This window comes from Rana temporaria, chromosome 11, assembly GCF_905171775.1.
Source record: "Rana temporaria chromosome 11, aRanTem1.1, whole genome shotgun sequence".
NCBI classification, from domain to species: Eukaryota; Metazoa; Chordata; class Amphibia; order Anura; family Ranidae; genus Rana; species Rana temporaria.
The window spans coordinates 157779907-157802059 of NC_053499.1; the positions used below are offsets into that span (position 1 = coordinate 157779907).

General features: G+C 51.2%; 1 protein-coding gene across 1 annotated transcript in view; it reads right to left on the reverse strand.

Annotated features, from left to right (window-relative positions):
• Positions 1–22153, reverse strand: part of KCTD19 (potassium channel tetramerization domain containing 19) — a 41097-nt gene that overhangs the window by 14543 nt on the left and 4401 nt on the right. The window contains exons 2-7 of the mRNA XM_040329524.1: positions 20515–20808; positions 16493–16655; positions 9552–9743; positions 7756–7887; positions 1145–1352; positions 698–858 (exon numbers count right to left, since the gene is read on the reverse strand). Of these exons, the coding sequence (XP_040185458.1) occupies positions 698–858; positions 1145–1352; positions 7756–7887; positions 9552–9743; positions 16493–16655; positions 20515–20808 (1150 nt within the window). The remainder of the gene's footprint in view (positions 1–697; positions 859–1144; positions 1353–7755; positions 7888–9551; positions 9744–16492; positions 16656–20514; positions 20809–22153) is intronic.

Here is a 22153-nt window from a genome sequence, read left to right on the forward strand (position 1 = left end):
GCCGTCCGTGGACATAACCCAGTGCGCATGCTCCAAATTACGTCGCAAAGACTTATTGGTTTCGACGTGAACGTAAATTACGCCCAGCCCCATTCACGGACGACTTACGCAAACGACGTAAAAATTTCAAAATTCGATGCGGGACAGACGTCCATACTTAACATTGGCTAGGCCAGCTTTTTGTTGGACTAACTTTACGCCTGAAAACTCCTTACGTAAACGGCGTATCTTTACTGCGACGGGGAAGCGTACATTCGTGAATAGGCGTAGCTCGCTGATTTACGCATTCTAGGCGTAAATCAGCGTATACGCCCCTAGCGGCCGGCCTAAGTAGAAAGCTAAGATACGACGGTGCAGACCGTCGTATCTTAGCTAGATTTAAGTGTATCTCATTTTGAGAATACACTTAAAGATACGACGGCGCAGATTCAGAGTTACGCCGGCGTATCTACTGATACGCCGGCTTAACTCTTTCTGAATCTGGCTATAAGTGTCACCTTAAAGTGCAGCGCAATAAATCATCAATAGTTTTCTCAGAAAAAGTAAAAGTAATTCATCCAGCGGAGATGCGGACCAAGCGGCGAGTCAGAAAGTTATGCTAAATCACATCCACCTGCAAAATAGTGTACACTCCCACCACCAAATATATAAATGTATATTGTCAGAGATCAATGGATAAGTGGATATCATTACCTACCTGAAGCTCCAGGAATCCAATTCAGCCTTTGTTTTAGGTATGTTCTTATAGCTTCTCTCATTGGCTGGTATATGATGTCCCCTTTTTCTAGGTATATACTCAGGCCTTGAATTTCTAACACATTGCTGGTCAGTGGAAGTCTACATGCTCCAAACCAATTTCTAACATAAAAAAAAAAAAAATCGATTAAAAAAATGTATCAGTGACTTTAATCTTACCCAGAACAACCTGTGGTTATATTATCAGTTTAAAGCGGAGGTCCCACGATTTTTTTTTTTTATTAAAAGCCAGCCACTACAAATACTGCAGCTGCTGACTTTCAATAACTTTTTCTCTTCAGTTAACTTCAGTTTAATGAGGATCAATGTGTTTCCCCAGAATCTACAATCATTCAGAAATAAAGATTTCAAACAAATGCGACTTGCACCACTCATTAAAAGAACCTACTTGACGTGTTGGAAAAGGGTCCCAGTGCCGTTCATATACAGCTTACTGCCGTCTACATTGCTCTCTACATACAGCTGGCCTAAAGCCGAGTCCGGATATTTTCCTAACAGTTCCAAAGACATGATGTAGAAAGGCTTTGCTCCGCTTTTACTAGCTGCTGTCAAGCTGTTAACAGAGTGCCACGTCTCTGGCATATCCGTGTTACTCCCTAAAAGTCATAAATCATTAAACATTATTCACCTTTCTTTATAATATACATTGGTGTCAAAAAGAGGATTTTTGTACTCACCGTAAAATCCATTTCTCTGAGTTCATAGACGGACACAGCCTTCATTGACCTTAGGGTTATGCTTCTTCCTACCAGGAGATTTAGGCAGAATTCTACAGCACTTAAGGGGTAAAAACTTTCCTTCATGCCGCTCCTCCCAGGGGGCGTGGCTCCCCCAGGCATAACCCACACCCTGCTTTAGCAGCCTCAGTTCGTAACAAGCAGTACAAACAAAGGAGGGGTGGGTGCTGTGTCCGTCTATGAACTCAGAGAAATGGATTTTACGGTGAGTACAAAAATCCTCTTTTCTCTTTCGTTCATAGACGGACACAGCCTTCATTGACCTTAGGGACGTCCCCAAGCAGTGTAAAAAAATTCGAGGGGTGGGAAAAATAACACAGCAAAAACAGGTTACACCCCAAACAAAACCGGAGTTACTCAACGGAGGAACTCCAACCTTAAACTGCCACCTGTAACACCTGCGGCCGAAGGAGGCATCAGAAGATGCACTCACATCCACCATATAAAACTTTGAAAAAACGTGGACCGACGACCAGGTCGCAGCCTTACACACCTGTAACACAGAGGCTTGGTGTCGGAAAGCCCAAGAGGCCCCGATCGCCCTGGTCTAATGCGCCATGACCCGAAAGGGGGGAGCCCGCCCTTCAGGGCATAGGCCTGAAGCACAATCCGTCGGATCCACCTGGAAATGGTGGCCGACGAGACTGCCAGGCCCTTACTGGGACCGGACACAGACACGAACAGCGAGTCCGACTTCCGGAACGGAGCTGTCGCCGACAAGTAAACTCGAAGGGCCCGAACCACATCCAAAGAATGTAAGTGGCCTCCTTCGGGTTCTTCGGCTGAGGACATAAGGATGGAAGAACAATGTCCACATCCAAGTGAAAAGCCGAAACGACCTTAGGGAGAAAAAACGGCTGCGGCCGCAGCACCACCTCATCCTTACGGATGACCAAGCAGGGAGCCTTGCAAGACAAGGCCGCCAGAACAGACAGACACCCGTCTGATCGAGGTAATTGCTACCAGAAATAAAATCACCTTTTGTGACAATAAACCTCCCGAATGTCCTCAAAGGGAGCATCCCGAAGCACTGAAAGGACTAAATTCAAGTCCCATGGGGGTAATGGAGGGCGCACCGGAGGGGCCACCTGCCAGACCCCCTGACCCAACGCACGCACCCAGGAGTGCGATGCCAAGGGTCGCTGCCAGTAAAAACAGCCAGAGCAGAAATCTGGCTCCTAACCGTACGTAAGGCGAGAGCCTGAACCACTACCTGCTGCAAAGACAGCAGAATCCTGTACACAACGCATGTACGAGGGTGCCATTTCATCTCCTAACACGCAGAGATGTAGGCCTTCCATGTATGATGGTAAATCCAACGTGAGGTAGACTTCCGTGCGGGCAGCACGGTAGAGACCACCGAGCCCAATAGGCCTCGGTCCTTAAGCCCCTGGCTCTCAACAGCCACGCCGCTAAGGCCGGTGGCTGTGAAACAGGGTGGAAGATCGGACCCTGTAACAGAAAATCAATTCCCAGGGGAAGACGCTAGGGGGCGTCTGCCAGCAGACGCACCTGGTCCGCGTACCAGAAGCGACGCGGCCAATCTGGGGCAATCAGGACCGATAGAATCCCTACAGCTTCTACTCTGCGCAGCAGGCGAGGAAGAAGCTTCCGAGGAGGGAAGGTGTAAAGTAGGCGACAGTGACCCCAAGGAGCCACCAACGCGCCTGACGCGTCCGCCCACGGGTCCTTAAACCTGGCCACGAACCGTGGCACCTACCGATAGAGACGGGACGCTAGAAGGTCCACGTCCGGAGTGCCCCACTTTCGGCACAGACCCCGAAACACCTGCGGGTGGAGAGACCACTCTCCTTGGCCCAGTGCAGTGCGACTTAGGTAGTCGGCTAGCCAATTCCGTATTCCCGGAATGTACCTGGCCGATAGAGCCGGAACAGACCCTTCGGCCCACCGAAAGGATGCGCGCGACCCCCGTCGCTGCAACAGAACTCCGTGTGCCTCCCTGATGATCAACCTACGCCACGGACGTGGTGTTATCGGACAGGATCCTGACCGGTCGGCCCTGTAGATCCAGGAACCACCTGGTAAGGCAAAGCTTGATTGCTCGGAGCTCCAGAACGTTGATCAGTAGGCAGGACTCCACCTGAGTCCAGTGCCCCTGGGCTGACTGGGTGCCCCAAGCGCCCCTCCCCAACCGGAGAGGCTGGCAGCCGTCGTGACCACTGTCCAGTGGCCTGCAGAAAAATGACTTTCCGGCCCGAAGCACCGGAAACGCCAGCCACCACCCAGGGGAGACATGATCAGATGACTCAACTGAATCTGGTAATCCAGAGATGACGGAAGCTAGTCCCATCGTGACAGCAGTTCCCTCCGTAGTACCCTGGCGTGGAATTGGGCATACGGAACCGCCTCGAAAGAGGCTACCAACTGACCCAGAACTTTCCTGCAGAATCGCAGAGATGACCGCTTCTGGGTCGGCAACTGCTGCACAGCAGATAGCAGAGTCTGAAGTTTTTTCGCTAGGAGAAAAACACTCCCGCCCCGGAGGAATCCAGGACCAGTCCCAGGTATCCCTGAGACGGAATCAACCCTGATTTCAGGACAATCCAGAAACCAGCCGAACACTCGGAGAGCCTGACACGTGATAGACACGGCTCCACCAATGCAGAGCTCGAAGAAGCTCGTAGGAGAATGTCGTCCAGACATCCCATGATAACAAACCCCCGCTGTCACAGCCGGGCCAGTATCGGTACGAGCACCTTGGTGAAAACCCGCCGAATGGGAAGGACACCATTGAAAATGGTCCCCCCCGACCGCAAAGCACAGAATCTCCGGTGGTTTGAAGATATGCAGGTACACGTTCATGACATCCAAGGATGCTAGAAAATCCCCCTGATGGAGTGCCGCTATTACCAAGCGAATCGACACCACCTAAAAGTTTGCACCTTGACAAAACAAACGAGGGACTTGAGGCCCAGGATCGACCGGGCCCCATCCTCCGTGGGGACACAAACAGAATGGAGTAAAACCCCGAGACCGTTCCAACGAGGGAACTGGCACAATCACTCCCCTGACCAGAAGATCCTGGACAGCCCCTGACGGAGTCAACCGGCGAACCGGAGGAGGCCAGAAGCCGGAGGGAAAAAACCTGTTTGGCAGACAAGAGAGAAACTCAATCTTGTACCCCAAGGAAAACACTTCGCAATGCGAAGCCAGTCTCCCACCCGAGACACGGGCGGGAGCAGAACTTCAGGCGGAAGCAGGTATGTCCGCAGACTTGTTAGGCATGCGGTATCCGGTGCGCTGCTACCCCGCAGCGGGGATTCAAGCACCATGTAGACCTACCCCCACCGCACAGGGCGAGCGAAAAAACGCTCAGAGCTAGGCAAGGAGGGTCCTTGCACAGGGCGAGGTCCCTAGCCCTTCCCAGACTATGGGAACAGCATGCGCTTACCACCCGTGGCATCCTCAATGATGCCAGTCAGGGAAGACCCAAAAGGACCATTCACCCTTAACGGCCATCCCCAAGGCCACCTTAGAGGTCCTTCTTCCAGCTCCTGCAGCAGGAACTTCGCCCTTTTAGTCGGGGCCTGACCAGGGCCCCGGCCAGAGCCGGCCTCACCGCCGAACCCACCACCGTGAATAGGGAGCGGGCCACGGCCTCCACTCTCCTATCAGCGGGATCCTGAAATGCAGGAGCCCCTTCCACAGGCAACGTAGTGGCCATGCGCAGTCTGGACACAGGGGGATCCACTGGCGGAGGAGAGACCTACTTTTTTTTTTTTTTTTAAAAGCCCCCCTCAAGGGGGTAACGGGTTGCAAAGTTTTTTGATAAACTTTTTGCGGTGCATCCCATTCCTGTATAACATATTGTCCAAATAAGGAACACAAGGAAATCCTTCAGCGGTGCGTGGTAGTCTGCTGGTACTGACACGGAGGTGTCTCCGCCACATCCACAATTTTTAGAGTCTCACGCAACGCAGAAACAAGAGCTCCAACAAATTCTTGCCAGCAACTGACTGCAGCAGAGTCATCCTCACTATCCATAAGGGTTAAAACCCGCAGCCTCTGACATAAAAGAACCAGAAAAAAACAGCGATTCTGTGTCATCCCCAGAAGCAGGCTTCAGGGAGGGGGCGCTTTTTTACCCCCCATCCGGGCACTAGCTGCTTCAAACCTGGTAAGAAACCCAGGACAGCCAACATAACAGATGTGGCAGGGGGAGGGGCGGTAAGGGTTAACTCAGGCATAGCTTGAGTTCCATAGTGTCAGCGCTGAGTCACCCACCCTGCAAGGCAGGACAAAAAAACCCACTGGTCACCTCCTTGCTGCTATTGCAGAGCATGGGGGCCCCCGGTATTCACCACCCCACCCAGCTGCAGAGGGAGCTGAAAAACCTGAGGTGTGCTTTGATGTGCTGGCTTTGATGTGTCTTCACCTCATGGAAGATTCACAGCACTAAAACTGTAACAGCACTAAAACTGGTAGCAGAGACCAGAGGCTGTGATGAGTCATCTCAGGGAAGAATCACATCGTTACCAAGGAGATTTCCAAGATGGCCACCATCTGAGGTAAAAATTACCTCATAGAACACAGCAGCACTTGCAGTGCTTTGTCTGTCACCTCAGAAAAGAATCACAGCGTTACCAAGGAGATTTCCAAGATGGCCACCATCTGAGGTAAAAATTACCTCATAGAACACAGCAGCACCCCCCAGAGTAACAACACAGTCCCCCAACAACACACGGGCTCCGGTGGTAATAAAGAAAACCCAGGAGGCCCCCCTTCACAGCCACTACCCAGTCAGGGGAAGGAGGGAGAGGAAGGGGAGAGAGAAAAGCAGGGCGGACCCTCAGTCGACCTCCCCAGGGAAAACATCAGCCAGACCACTTACCTGAGTAAGGGGCCACTACTTACCTGTCCTGCGACTACCCGGCTGGAGGTATCCCAGACAGAACCAACGTCCGTAAACGGCATGGCTGTCGGCCAGACACACTGTGACAAAGCCATAGAGACCGGTCATATGTGTGCCCTAGAACCGAAGTTCCCCGGCCGCCCCTGGAGCAACAGGGCCTGTCGTGGACGTCCCAAAGCTGAGCTGAGGGCCGGCACACGCTCGAAGGCCGAACATGGGGGGACTACAAGGGTCGAGGACCCAGCCTGTCACCCAGTCGGCTGTTGATAGAAGAATCGCAGGATTCAAAAATGCAGGAACAAAATAATAAAAGCGAGAAAAATCGCAAGAAAAAAACTCCAGAGTCCAGGAACTCCAGAGAGAGCCTTGACCTCCTGTCGTTAGGCAGAAAACAAACTGAGGCTGCTAAAGCAGGGTGTGGGTTATGCCTGGGGGAGCCACGCCCCCTGGGAGGAGCGGCATGAAGGAAAGTTTTTACCCCTTAAGTGCTGTAGAATTCTGCCTAAATCTCCTGGTAGGAAGAAGCATAACCCTAAGGTCAATGAAGGCTGTGTCCGTCTATGAACGAAAGAGAAATAACTGCAGATTTATCTGTACATGCATACTGCTTGAATAGAGAAGAAAACGCCTGTTGCGATTCCCTGAGGTGGTGAGCGGTCGGGCGCGCCGGCTTGTAGAGTCTTCCTAGCACCCGAGCAAACGTATAGATGAGAGAAAGCCGGCCGCTCGATCTTCCGCAATTAATGCGTTTATTGATTCAGGTGTAGTACAAAACACCACAGGACTTACGCGTTTCGGCCTGTAGCCATAATTAAAGTCATTGTAAAGTCTATAAGTAAGAGCCCCCAAAAAAAAAGTAACAAAAAAACAACAGCAAGTGAAGAGAAAAAAAAAAAAAGAGGAGAGGAAGAAGAGAAGGAATGGAGGGTCCCTCGGGAGACCACCGCATAGCCTAAGGCTCGGTTCACACTGCCGTGACCTGAAAGGATCCGGGCTGCTCTGTGCAAACCCATTACACAGTTTTGCACAGAGCAGCCCGGATCCTTTCAGGTCACGGCAGTGTGAACCGAGCCTTAGGCTATGTGGTGGTGTCCCGAGGGACCATCCATTCATTCTCTTCTTCCAATTTTGCCAATTTTGTTTGGGAGCCACGTCGCACGACCGCGCAATTGTCAGTTAAAGCGACGCAGTGCCGAATCGCAAAAAGGGGCAAGGTCCTTAACCTGCATAATGGTCCGGGTCTTAAGTGGTTAAATTACAGCGGCTCCTTCGGGGGTAGTGCTGCACTTCCGAGAGGCCTTTTGGTATTAACCCTGGGCACCTCCATGAACACAAAAGAACATTCTTCATCTCCTACCCACAAGGACAGTGACCAGAGAGGACACACACCTGAGGACTTCTTTTCTTCGTACAAAGCTTTCAGAAGAGCTGGAATTTCCAGAGAATTAATTTCTGCTTCTAAAACATCAAAAGCTGAGAAGTTATCTGGCAGGAAAAAATTCCCGTGATGAAGAAAATTACCTGAATGAAAACAGGAAAATAACTACTCAGCAAATTATCCAGAAACACATTTCTCTGCAAAGCAGTGAATAAAACACGTCACATCCCTAAGTAAAAGGCACGCCGCGGTACACACAAAAACACTGGCTAGGCACACATTTAACCCTTTGATTGCCCTACATGTTTAACCCCTTTCCAGCCAGTGCCATTAGTACAGTGACAGTACATTTTTTTTTAAGCACTGATCCCTGTATTAGTGCCACTGATTCCCTCCCACAAAGTGTCAGTGTGCCTGCCATACTATCGCGGTGACGCTTTTAGGCCGCCGATCGCCGCCATTACTAGTACAGTGGAACCTCGGATTGCGAGTAACGCGGTTAACGAGCATTTCGCAATACGAGCGCTGTATTTAAAAAAAATCGTGACTCTGTTTGCGAGTGTTGTCTCGCAAAACAAGCACGATTCAGGCCAAATTGGTGTGCAGTACCACTTTTAGCCTGAGGTGGGGTGCCGGAGCCGAGCAGAGCTGAACGTCGCCGATCGCAGCCGTTCGGAAATTCAGGGAAAGGCCCGAGGACAGCACAGCTGACCTCGGGAAATCTCGGGTAGGAAGTCTTTCCGAGGTCAGCCGAAGGGTCCTCGGGCCTTTTCGGACGTTTCCGAGGCTCTCCGGCGGCCCCCCCTGCCTCTGGCCGCATGCGGTATTGCATGACATTGAAGTCAATGCGGAACAAATTATTTTCGTTTCCATTGATTTCAATGGGGAAACTCGCTTTGATACACGAGTACTTTGGATTACGAGCATTCTCCTGGAACAGATTATGCTCATAGTCCGAGGTTCCACTATATAAAAAAAAAAATACATAAATAAAAATTCCAGTATCTATACCATAGTTTTCTAGACGCTATACCTTTTGTGCAAACCAATCAATATACCGTATTTATCGGTGTATACCGCGCACTTTTTTGCCCTGAGGGCAAAATCGTGGGTGCGCGATATACGCCGATACCCACGCCGAGTTTAAATACTGCGCCGGCATATACCGAGCGCAATACACTCGTGTATAGTCGGGCAGTCTCGGCTCCTCTCGCGCTCACGTCCTGGACGTACAGGACGTGAGCGCGAGAGTAGCCGAGCCTGCCCGACTATACACGGGTGTACTGCGCTCGGTATATGCCGGCGCAGTATTCAAACTCGGCGCGGAAAACGAGCGGGGAGGACACCGCAGAAGGACGCGGGACCCGACAAAGAGGACACCCGAAGCCGCAGACGGACGCCGGACCCGACGAGGCCGCCGCGCAAGACACCAAAACTGTAAGTACAAAAAATATTTTTTCCACAGTAATGCGGGTCCACTTTAGGGGTGCGCGCTATACGCCGGAGCGCGCAATACCCCGATAAATACGGTACATTTAAAGGGGTTGTAAACCCTCAAGGTTTTTTACCCTAATGCATTGGCTCACTGACTTTGATTGACAGCAGTGGGAGCCAAGGAGGAGCGAGAGTCCTTGGACAGCTGAGTCTCTGGTGCGACATGGCTGGATCGAGATGGGGCTCAGGTAAGTACTAGGGGGGCTGCCAAAATGTTTTTTTTTTTATGTTATTACATTGAATGCATTAACAAAACCTGCCTTTAGAACCACTGTAACCTATAAATGCAAGAATATTCACATCATATTCTCACCTATGAAGCGAAACTCAGGGCAACCGCATTCAACCAATATAAATTTCTCAGAGAACCAAAGCAAGTTATCATCTGTTACCAGCGTAGGATACTTCTCTAAAATTTCAACTGGAAAAAAGCAATAATGAACTTCCTCTTCTGCATCAAGCAAAGGATTGACCAAAAGTCCAAGAGGGGCTCTGTCCCAGATCCCTGAAGAAAACAAGATTAATTTGCTCATGATCATCAATTGCAACAAAAAAAAGTACAATTATACAATAACAACCTGAAATAACCTTAACAGAAGCCAGAGTCACAGAGAAGGTTTAGTGCTAGAATTATTGCTCTCGCTCCGACGATCGCGCTGATACCTCACATGTGTGATTTGAACACCGTTTACATATGCGGGCGCGACTTCCATATGCGTTTTTCTTTGCTGCGCAAGCTTGTGGGGACGCTTTAAAAAAAAGGATTTTTGTACTCACCGTAAAATCCATTTCTCTGAGTTCATAGACGGACACAGCATCCTTTGACCTTAGGGTTATGCTTCTTCCTACCAGGAGATTTAGGCAGAATTCTACAGCACTTAAGGTGTTAAAAACTTTCCTTCATGCCGCTCCTCCCAGGGGGCGTGGCTCCCCCAGGCATAACCCCCACTCTGCTTTAGCAGCCTCAGTTCGTAACAAGCAGTACAAACAAAGGAGGGGTGGGTGCTGTGTCCGTCTATGAACTCAGAGAAATGGATTTTACGGTGAGTACAAAAATCCTTTTTTCTCTTTCGTTCATAGACGGACACAGCATCCTTTGACCTTAGGGACGTCCCCAAGCAGTGTCAAAAAAATTCGAGGGGTGGGAAAATAACACAGCAAAAACAGGTTACACCCCAAACAAAACCGGAGTTACTCAACGGAGGAACTCCAACCTTAAACTGCCGCCTGTAACACCCTGCGGCCGAAGGAGGCATCAGAAGATGCACTCACATCCACCTTATAAAACTTTGAAAAAGTGTGGAACGACGACCAGGTCGCTGCCTTACACACCTGTAACACAGAGGCTTGGTGTCGGAAGCCCAGGAGGCCCCGATCGCCCTGGTCGAATGCGCCATGACCCGAAAGGGAGGCGCCCGCCCCTTCAGGGCGTAGGCCTGAAGCACAACCTGTCGGATCCACCTGGAAATGGTGGCCGACGAGACTGCCAGGCCCTTACTGGGACCGGACACAGACACGAACAGCGAGTCTGACTTCCGGAACGGAGCTGTCGCCGACAAGTAAACTCGAAGGGCCCGAACCACATCCAGAGAATGTAAAGAGGCCTCCTTCGGGTTCTTCGGCTGAGGACATAATGATGGAACAACAATGTCCTCGTTAATGTGAAAGGCCGAAACGACCTTCGGAAGAAAAGAGGGCTGCGGGCGCAGCACCGCCTTATCCTGATGGATGACCAAGTAGGGGGCCTTGCAATACAAGGCCGCCAGTTCAGACACTCGTCTGATAGAGGTAATAGCTACCAGAAAGACCACCTTCTGCGACAAAGTCAGCAAGGGGATCTCCCGAATGTCCTCAAAGGGGGCACGCTGAAGCGCCGAGAGGACCAAGTTCAAGTCCCAAGAAGGTAGCGGAGGGCGCACCGGGGGGGCCACATGCCGGACCCCCTGCACAAACGTGCGAACCAAAGAATTCGCTGCCAAGGGACGCTGAAAATAAACAGCCTGAGCAGAAATCTGACTCTTGATCGTGCTCAAGGCAAGAGCCTGGTCCACTCCCCGCTGTAGGAACAGCAGGATCCGGGACACCACGTAAGTACGGGGGTGCCACTTCATCTCCTCACACATAGAGATGTATGCTTTCCATGTACGATGGTAAATTTTTCGAGAAGTGGACTTCCGTGCACGCAGCATGGTAGAGATTACCGGGCCCGACAGGCCCCGGTCCTTCAGTACCTGGTTTTCAACAGCCACGCCGTTAAAGCCAGTGACCGTAAAGCAGGATGGAAGATCGGGCCCTGAGACAGGAGATCTTCCCTCAGAGGCAGACGCCAGGGGGCGTCTGTCACCAGACGTACCAGGTCCGCGTACCAAGAGCGACGCGGCCAATCCGGGGCGATCAGGATCGTTGGAATACCTTCGGCTTCCACCCTGCGCAGCAGGCGGGGTAGGAGCCTTAGAGGAGGGAAGGCGTAAATCAGGTGATATTGACCCAGGGAGCCACTAACGCGTCTGACGCGTCTGCCCACGGGTCCCTTGACCTAGCCACAAACCGTGGTACCTTCCGATTGAGACGGGACGCCAGAAGGTCCACGTCTGGAGTGCCCCATTTTTGGCACAGGATCTGAAACACCTCCGGGTGGAGAGACCACTCCCCTTGATCCAGAGTCATGCGACTTAGGGAGTCGGCTTGCCAATTCAGAACTCCCGGAATGTATACCGCCGACAGGGCCGGAACGGACCTTTCGGCCCACCGAAGTATGTGAGCGACCTCCGTCGCCGCGGCCGAGCTCCTTGTGCCGCCCTGATGATTGATGTACGCCACGGCCGTGGCGTTGTCGGACTGGATCCTGACAGGACGGCCCTGTAGCTCCAGCGACCACCTGACAAGGCACAGCTTGATTGCTCGGAGCTCCAGGATATTGATCGGCAGGCGGGACTCCTCCCGAGTCCAGCGCCCCTGGGCTGACTGGGTGCCCCAGACGCCCCCCCAGCCGAAGAGGCTGGCATCCGTCGTGACCACTGTCCAGCGGCACGGAAGAAAAGACTTCCCGGACCGAAGCACCGGCGACGTCAGCCACCATGCCAGGGAAGACTTGGCCAGATGGCTCAACCGAATCTGGTGATCCAGAGAAGATGGGACCCTGTCCCATCGTGACAGAATCTCCTTCTGTAGTACCCTGGTGTGGATTGGGCATACAGAACTGCCTCGAAGGAGGCCACCATCAGACCCAGAACCCGCATGCAGAAGCGAAGAGATGACCACTTCTGGGTCAACAACTGTCTCACTGCAGATTGCAGGGTCAGCAGGTTTTGCGATGGGAGGAACACTTTTGTCTCCCCCGAATCCAAAACCAGCCCCAGGGGTTCCAGCCTCTGGGACGGAACCAACACTGATTTTCTGAGATTCAGAAACCAGCCGAACTCCTGCAGAGTCCGACCCGTGATGGACACGTCCTCCTCTAACTCTGAGCCTGAAGAAGCTCTCAGGAGAAGGTCGTCCAGGTATCCCACGATAGCGATCCCTCGCTGCCGTAGCAAGGCCAGGATCGGGGCGAGCACCTTGGTGAACACCCGTGGTGCCGACGCCAGCCCGAACGGGAGGGCCACGAATTGATAGTGGTCCTCCCCGATCGCAAAGCGCAGATACCTTTGGTGGCTTGTGCAAACATGAACATGCAGGTATGAGTCCATGATGTCTAAGGACGCCATGAAGTCCCCCTGGTGGAGGGACGCCATGATAGAACGGACCGACTCCATCCTGAATCGCTGCACCTTGACAAAGGAGTTGAGGGCCTTTAGGTCCAGGATAGGGCGAACCCCTCCCTTCTTGGGGACCACGAACAGATTGGAGTAGAACCCCCGAAACCGTTCCAGCGAGGGGACCGGCACAACCACCCCCCTGTCCAGAAGATCCTGGACAGCCCCGGACAGGGCTAGCCGACGATCCGGAGGAAGCTGGAGGTTGGATGGAAAAAAATCTGTTTGGGGGACAAGAAAGGAACTCTATCTTGTACCCCGAGGCGACCACCTCGCAAACCCAACGGTCGGATAGAAGAGAATTCCACCGATCCACGAAGTCGTGAAGCCGTCCCCCCACCCGAGACCCGGGCGGGGGCAGACCTTCATGCGGAAGCAGGCTTGTCCGCAGGCTTGTTCGGTTTTTTGAACCAGGGGCGCTTACGCCCGGCAGCAAGGGCTTTTGCACCCTGCGGACCTTTTCCAGCCGCGCTGGCGCACGAAAAAAAACCGTTTAGGGGGTAGTAAAAGTAGGACCTTGCTTGCGGCGAGGTTCCCTACCCTTCCCCGACTGAGGGAGCAAGGTGCTCTTACCTCCAGTGGCATCCTTAATGATGTCATCCAGGGATGCCCCCAAAAGCCGTCCGCCCTTAAAGGGCAAATCTACCAAGGCCTTTTTTGAGTACTGGTCAGCCGACCAGCACTTCAGCCATATAAGGCGGCGCAGAACCACTGCGTAGACAGAAGCCCTGGAAAGCAAAGGAATCTAATCCATATCCGCCTCGCAGAGAAACTTCTGACCCTGAATCAACTGTTCAGCCAGGTCCCTAGAGGACTCGGAAGCCCCCTGGACCTCCAGGTCCTGCAGCAGGAGCTTCGCCCTTTCAGTCAGCGTCTGAGCTACCAGGGCTCCGGCCAGAGCCGGCCTTACCACCGAACCCACCACCGAGAACAGGGAGCGGGCCACGGCCTCCACTCTCCTATTAGCGGGGTCCTTGAAAGCAGGAGCCCCCTCCACAGGCAACGTAGTAGCCTTACTCAGTCTGGACACAGGAGGGTCCACCGACGGAGGAGTGACCCACTTTTTTAAAAAAGTCCTCCTCCAGGGGGTAACGGTAGCAAAGCTTTTAGGAACCGTAAAAGCCTTTTGCGGTGTATCCCATTCCTTATACAACATATTGTCTAAATAAGGAACACAGGGGAATACCTTAGCGGTACGCGGTGGTTTGCGGAATCCAAAAGGACTGACACCGCTGGTGTCTCCGCCAAATCCTCTAAATGAAGAGCCTCACGCACCGCAGTAATAAGAGCTCCAACAAATTCCTTATCAGCAGACTCCGCAGCAGAGTCATCCTCGCTGTCCATGTGGGTTAAGCCCGCATCCTCAGACATGACAGAACCAGAAGCATCAGATTCTGCGTCAGAGATATCCCCAGAAACAGCCTCCGGGGGGGGGGCGCTTTTTTACCCCCCAACCGAGCACTGGCTGCTTCAAACCTGGTGAGAAAAGACTCCAGGACAGCCGACACCGATTCAACAGATGTGGCAGGGGGAGGGGCGCTTAAGGGTTAATTCCGGCATTGTAAGAAATGAGGGGCCTGATTCAGGCTCCATATTGCCGTTGCCATTTCACCCCTACTGCCAAGGGCAGGAAAAAAGTCCCCCACAGGTCACCTCCCGGCCGCTAGAGCACAGTATGGGGCCCCCTGAGACTCACCACCCCCTGGTACAGCGCGGTCTGTGAAGGCAAGTGTGTGCTGAGGAGAAGCTGCAGCGCTGCGTCTGTCCCCTCAGATGATTCGCGGTCTTTTTTCCCCGCCGAAACGGCCACTAGAGGCCGAACTAGTGCTGAAAATGGCGCCGGCCACAAGAAAATGGCCGCCGAATAATACAAGCGCGGCTCCGGCAAAATGGCCGCCGTTGCGCAGTTTTAAAAAGACAGTGTACCCAAAAATGACAGTACACCAAAACAGCACACAGCACACACAAAAATGCCCAGAATGTCCACCACAGTCCCCTGCAGTGACACAGAACAGCCCCAGCCATACCCGAGTGAAAAAAAAAAAAAAAAAAAAAAAAAAAAAAAAAATATGAGCCCCAGGGAAAAAACCCCCTGCACAGCCGTCACCCAAAGGGGAAAGGAGGGAGAGGAATAAGGGAGAGAGGAAAGCAGGGGAAAACCCTCAGTCGACCTCCCAAGGGAAAACATTCCAGCCAGACCACTTACCTGAGTAAGGGGCCACTACTTACCTGTCCTGCGACTACCTGGCTGGAGGTATCCCAGACAGAACCAACGTCCGCGAACGGCATGGCTGTCAGCCAGACACACTGTGACAAGGCCATAGAGACCGGTCATATGTGTGCCCTAGAACCGAAGTTCCCCGGCCGCCCCTGGAGCAATGGGGCCTGTCGTGGACGTCCCAAAGCGGAGCTGAGGGCCGGCACACGCTCGAAGGCCGAACCTGGGGGGACTACAAGGGTCGAGGACCCAGCCTGTCACCCAGTCGGCTGTTGATAGAAGAATCGCAGGATTCAAAAATAAAATAAAAAAGCGAGGAAAAAACTCGCAAAATGCAAAAAAATTTGCAAGAAAAAACTCCAGAGTCCAGGACTCCAGAGAGAGCCTGACTCTCCTGACGGTTAGGCAGAAACAAACTGAGGCTGCTAAAGCAGAGTGGGGGTTATGCCTGGGGGAGCCACGCCCCCTGGGAGGAGCGGCATGAAGGAAAGTTTTTAACACCTTAAGTGCTGTAGAATTCTGCCTAAATCTCCTGGTAGGAAGAAGCATAACCCTAAGGTCAAAGGATGCTGTGTCCGTCTATGAACGAAAGAGAAAAATCTTATTTATTTTATAATTATCTTATATTTATATTATTAAATTGTGTTTAAAAAAAAAAAATAAAAAAAAAAAGATCACTTTTATTGCTGTCAGAAGGAATGTAAACATCCCTTGTGACAGTAACAGGTGGTGACAGGTACTCTTTATGGAAGGATCGGGGGTTCAAAAGACCCCAAATCCCTCCTTTACACTTCAAAGTATTCAGATCCCTGAAAACGGCGATTCTGAATGCTGTATATTTTTTAAAATCTGGCACCATTGGCAGCTGAGAAAACCGAAAGCAACGTTGTGACGTCGCTTCCGTTGTTTATATTAAGGAGACTGGAACAAAGCCATTTAGGGCTTCGTTCCAGTCGGTCTCTGGGCGCCGGAAGTGCCGGATCGTGGATCGGGTCTCCTGGTGACACGAGAGGCACGGTCAGGTCGGCGGAAGGGATGTCCCCTCCCGCTCCTCCAGGATAACAGTCGAGTGACTTTTAGCCACATCGGTTGTTATCCATGGAAAGCAGACTGCCCGCTCTAAAAAAATGATGCCGGGATGATGCCTGCAGCTGCAGGCATCATCCTGGTATAACCCCCGAAAGCCGAGAACGCATATATGTGTACGCTCGGCGGGAAGGGGTTAACTATTCCGTTATGAATAGATGATAACTTGCATTCACAACTACTTTAAATCATTACCTGGAGACAAAGACATTTTTAGTGGCCACTCAGAAAGCTTCTTGCTACAATTTTGGGTTTTCCAGTAGTTCATGGGTGCTTCCTCACTGGTTGGAATGTCTGGCAATGTTTGTTCATTCAGGTGAGGTTTTTCTTCCTTTCCCGCCTTCAGTTTGTCTATGGCCTGTCAATGACGAACAAATGGTGGTCATATTCATACACTTCAGAGAATAGAGACAAGTCTAAAGCTGGCCATAGATGGATCAAATCTGCTGGTTCAGCAGGGACCGGCGGTTCCCCCCCCCCCCCAAGCACCTTGTCCCCATGACTTCTTCCTTTGGTTCTTCTCCCTCTCCGGATGTCCTCTTCCTCGGATGATGTCTGTCCTCTTCCTCTGATACTTCTCCCCCCCCCCCCCCCGATGTCCTCTTCCTCCGGTGGTGTGCTTCTGGTTCTTTTCCCTCAGCTGATGTCCACTTCCTCTGGTGATGTCTTCTCCCTCCAGGGATGACGTCTTCCTCTGGTTCTTCTCCCTCTGCTGATGCCCTCCTCCTCTGGTTCTTCCTCCATTGATGTCTTCTCCCTCCAGGGATGACTTCTTCCTTTGCTGATGTCCTCTTCCTCCGGTGGTGTCTTCTCCTTCTGGTTCTTTTCCCTCAGCTGATGTCCACTTCCTCTGGTGATGTCTTCTCCCTCCAGGGATGACGTCTTCCTCTGGTTCTTCTCCCTCTGCTGATGCCCTCCTCCTCTGGTTCTTCCTCCATTGATGTCTTCTCCCTCCAGGGATGACTTCTTCCTTTGCTGATGTCCTCTTCCTCTGCTGATGTCTTCTCCCTCAAGGGATGACTTCTTCTCCCTCTGCCTCTGGTTCTTCCTCCAATGATGTCTTCTCCCTCCAGGGATGACTTCTTCCTCTGGTTCTTCTCCCTCTGCTGATGTCCTCCTCCATTGATGTCTTCTCCCTCCAGGGATGACTTCTTCCTCTGCTGATGTCCTCTTCCTCTGGTGATGTCTTCTCCCTCCAGGGATGACTTCTTCCTCTGCTGATGTCCTCTTCCTCTGCTGATGTCTTCTCCCTCCAGGGATGACTTCTTCCTCTGCTGATGTCTTCTCCCTCCAGGGATGACTTCTTCTCCCTCTGCCTCTGGTTCTTCCTCCAATGATGTCTTCTCCCTCTAGGGATGATTTCTCCCTCTGCCTCTGGTTCTTCCTCCGTTGATGTCTTCTCCCTCCAGGGATGACTTCTTCCTCCGGTTCTTCCTCCAGGGATGACTTCTTCCTCTGATACTTCTCCTTCAGCTGATGTCCTCTTCCTCCGGTTATGTCTTCTCCCTCCAGGGATGATTTCTTTCTCTGATACTTCTCCCTCAGCTGATGTCCTCTTCCTCCTGCGGTGTCTTCTCCCTCTGGTTCTTTTCCATCAGCTGATGTCCTCTTCCTCTGATGATGTCTTTTCCCTCCAGGGATGACTTCTTCCTCTGATTCTTCTCCCTCCTCTGCTTCCACTGATGTCTTCTCCTGACGCTAGCTCCCGCTGTTGTGTTAGCTTCGGTGTCTGCCATTTCTTATATAGCCATGGGGGCGTGGCCATCCGGTGGCCCCTTCCCCTTGTGACATCACCGCCCTATCATGCCCCAGGTGTGATGTCAGAGCAATGTAAACCCGGCCTTAGAGTAGGAAAGGGTTGGGATCTCTGTCTGTTTTTACTGCTGTGTCCACATTCAGGAGACTTTCCTGCACTTCTCATGCCCAGAGACAGAGGAAGCAAGAACACAGACAGTAATAAAAGCCATTCTGGACTCTATCCAAAACTAGAAAAAATTATTTGACTGAAGTTACTGAACATGGCTAAAGTCAATTAGGTAGATTCAGTAAGAGTTAGGCCGACTTATCACTAGATAAGTCGACCTAACTCAGAATCTACTCCGACCTATGTTTAAGCGTATGCTCAAACAGAGATACGCTTAAACATATCTAAGATAGGACAGCTTGCGCCGTCCTATCTTAGATTGCAATTTTTCGGATGGCCGCTAGGTGGCGCTTCCATTGCAGTCGGCGTAGATTATGTAAAATGAGTTTGTACGCCGATTCACGAACGTACGCCCGGCCGCCGCAGTCGATTTACGCCGTTTCCGTAAGGCCTTAGGCGGCCTAAAGTTATTCCACCTATGAGGTGGAATAACAATGTTAAAGTATGGCCGCCGTTCCCGCCTCGAGGTTCGAATTTTTTACGTCGTTTACGTCCACGTCGAAATCAATAGGCCCGTACGGCGTACTTCGCCGCAATGCGCACTGGGAAATGTAGGCGCCCGGCGCATGCGCAGTAGCCGAAAAACCTTCAAAAACGTGAGGTCAAGCCTCATTACCGTTAAACACGCCACCCTCCGACCCATTTGAATTAGGCGCCCTTACGCCTGCCGCGTTTACACTACGCCGCCCCTAAGTAAGGAGGCAAGTACTTTGTGAATCATGTACTTGCCTCTCTTACTTAAAGCGGTGGTTCACCCTTAGAGGGCACTTTTCCCCCTTAGATTCCTGCTCGTTATTACTAGGGGAATCGGCTATTTATTTTAAAATATGTGCAGTACTTACCCGTTTACGAGATGCATCCTCTCCGTCGCTTCCGGGTATGGGCTTCGGGACTGGGCGTTCCTTCTTGATTGACAGGCTTCCGACGGTCGCATCCATCGCGTCACGATTTTCCGAAAGAAGCCGAACGTCGGTGCGCAGGCGCAGTATAGAGCCGCACCGACGTTCGGCTTCTTTCGGCTACGAGTGACGCGATGGATGCGACCGTCGGAAGCCTCTCGGAAGGCTGTCAATCAAGAAGGAACGCCCGCTCCCGAAGACCCATACCCGGAAGCGACGGAAGAAGATGCAGCTCGAAAACGGGTAAGTACGGATCATATTTTAATACAAATAGCCGATTCCCCTAGACCAGGGGTGTCCAAACTTTTTTCAAAGAGGGCCACATTTGATAAAGTGAACATGCTCGGGGGCCGACCATTTTGCCTGACATTCTTTTAACCATTAAAATTTGATCTGAGTGTGTTTGCCCGAGCACTAATACACTGCACAACGAGAATTCTCTTGCCTTTGTAGCTGTGTGTGGTGAAGAGATGAGCTCAGGCGTGTTATTTGGATATACTGTATATATCTCGTTTGTGGCCCCAACGAATCCCCAAGTGCTGCTCAGGACTAAGGTTGAGCTTGGGCATGTTATTTGGATATACCGTATTTATCAGCGTATAACACGTACAGGCTTACCATTGCCATGAATGCAGCCTCACCATTGCCATGAATAATGCAGCCTCACCATTGCCATGAATAATGCAGCCTCACCATTGCCATGAATAATGCAGCTTCACCATTGCCATGAATGCAGCCTCACCATTGCCATGAATGCAGCCTCACATGTGCCATGAATGCAGCCTTACCATTGCTATCAGTGCAGCCTGATCGATGCCCATCTGCAGCCTCGGAGGGGACCAGGAGGGACAAGTGCCGTCAGATTACAAACAGGAGAATTTCTTGTTTACTCGTGGCCTCTTAAATACAAAGTCCCGCCTCCTATGATAAACAGAACAGTTATCCAATGGCATCCCAGGAAACAGGACTTCCTATTTTAGATGCCGCCGAGTAAACATTAGATTCACTTTATGTAATCTGATGGCGCACGTCCTGTCCCCTCCGAGGCAGCGCCGATAAATAGGGTATATATCTTTTGTGGCCCCCAGGGCACAGGGCATATGTGAGGCTGCAATGGCTGTATATATACACAAATCCCCAGGGGGGCCATATTAAATCACCCGGGGGGCCGCAATTGGCCCCCAGGCCGGACTTTGGACATGCCTGCCCTAGACCGAACGAGCAGGAAGCTAAGGGGAGAAAATTTTTTTTTTTACAAATGGGTGAACTCCCGCTTTAAGGCGGCATAGTGTAAACACGCTAGGCTACGCCGCCGCAAATTAGAGCGCCCGTACCTGAATCTACTCAAATATATATATACAGGACCAGCTGCAGAACAAATACCCAATACATACCTCAATAACTGATGGGAGATTGAGCCCTCTAGCTTGTTCATACAACAGATCCGGCTCTGATAAGCTGGATATTGGGAGCTGCGAAGTGAGCAGGAACTGATGAATGTGTCTGAACACAAAGCCATCCCGGTCTAGGAATATCCTTGATCTTTCGGACTTCGGTAACAAGCGGGCCTCCCGATAAAGTAAAAACTCGGGGAAGGGAGCAAGTTTAATCTTTGGTATGGAGAAGATCCACGCACCAGCGTTAATGTGGAAGAGATCCTTGCCTTCGTCTGCCGGGCTCGCCTCTACCTGTAGGACACAAAACAATAACAGCAGGTTACTTACCGATTGTAAAGGCTTTTATTTTTATTTTTAACCACTTAAGACCCGGACCTTTAGGCAGCTAAAGGACCCGGACAGTTTTTGCCATTCGGCATTGCGTCGCTTTAACGGACAATTGCGCGGTCGTGCGACGTGGATCCCAAACAAAATTGGCGTCCTTTTTTTCCCATGAATAGAGCTTTCTTTTGGTGGTATTTGATCACCTCTGCGGTTTTTATTTTTTGCGCTGTAAACAAAAATAGAGCGACAATTTTGACAAAAATGCAATATTTTTTTTTTTTTGCTATAATAAATATCCCCAAAAATATATAAAAAAACTTTTTTTTCCTCAGTTTAGTCCGATACGTATTCTTCTACCTATTTTTGGTAAAAAAAAAATCGCAATAAGCGTTCATCGGTTGGTTTGCGCAAAATTTATAGCGTTTACAAAATAGGGGATAGTTTTATTGCATTTTTATATATTTTTTTTTTTTTTACTACTAATGGCGGCAATCAGCGTTTTTTTTCCGTGACTGCGACATTATGGCGGACACATCGGACAATTTTGACACATTTTTGGGACCATTGTCATTTTCACAGCAAAAAATGCATTAAAAATGCACTGATTACTGTGAAAGTGACAATTGCAGTTTGGGAGTTAACCACAAGGGGGCGCTGAAGGGGTAATGTATGACCTCATCTGTGTTTCTAACTGTAGGGGGGTGTGGCTGTAGGTGTGACGTCATCGATTGTGTTTCCATATATCAGGGAACACACGATCAATGACGGCGCCACAGTGAAGAACGGGGAAGCTGTGTTTACACTCACCTCTCCCCGTTCTTCAGATCCGGGGAGCGATCGCGGGACTCCAGCGGCGATCGGGTCCCGCGGCTTCGGACCGGGTCGCGGTTAAATAACGAACATGTCATACTTGCCTGCTCTGAGCGGGTTTTTGCATTAAAGCATAACTCCAATTTTGTTAAGAAAAAAACATTCCCCTCCGGGTGATCTCTGTACATTGCAAGGATTATAACAACCTTTGTTGCAGATTCCTACCATTTGTGGAGGAGTAAAGGAGGAGGAGGAGGGTGGAGGAGTGAAGGAGGAGGGTTTAGAAGTGAAGGAAGAGGAGAATGGAGGAGTGAAGGAGGAGGAGGAAGGTGGAGTAAAGGAGGGTGGAGGAGGAGGATGAGGGTGGAGGAGTGAAGGAGGAGGAGGTGGGTGGAGGAGTGAAGGAGGAGGGTGGAGGAGTAAAGGAGGAGGAGGAGGGTGGAGGAATGAAGGAGGAGGAGGAGGGTGGAGGAATGAAGGAGGAGGTGGGTGGAGGAGTGAA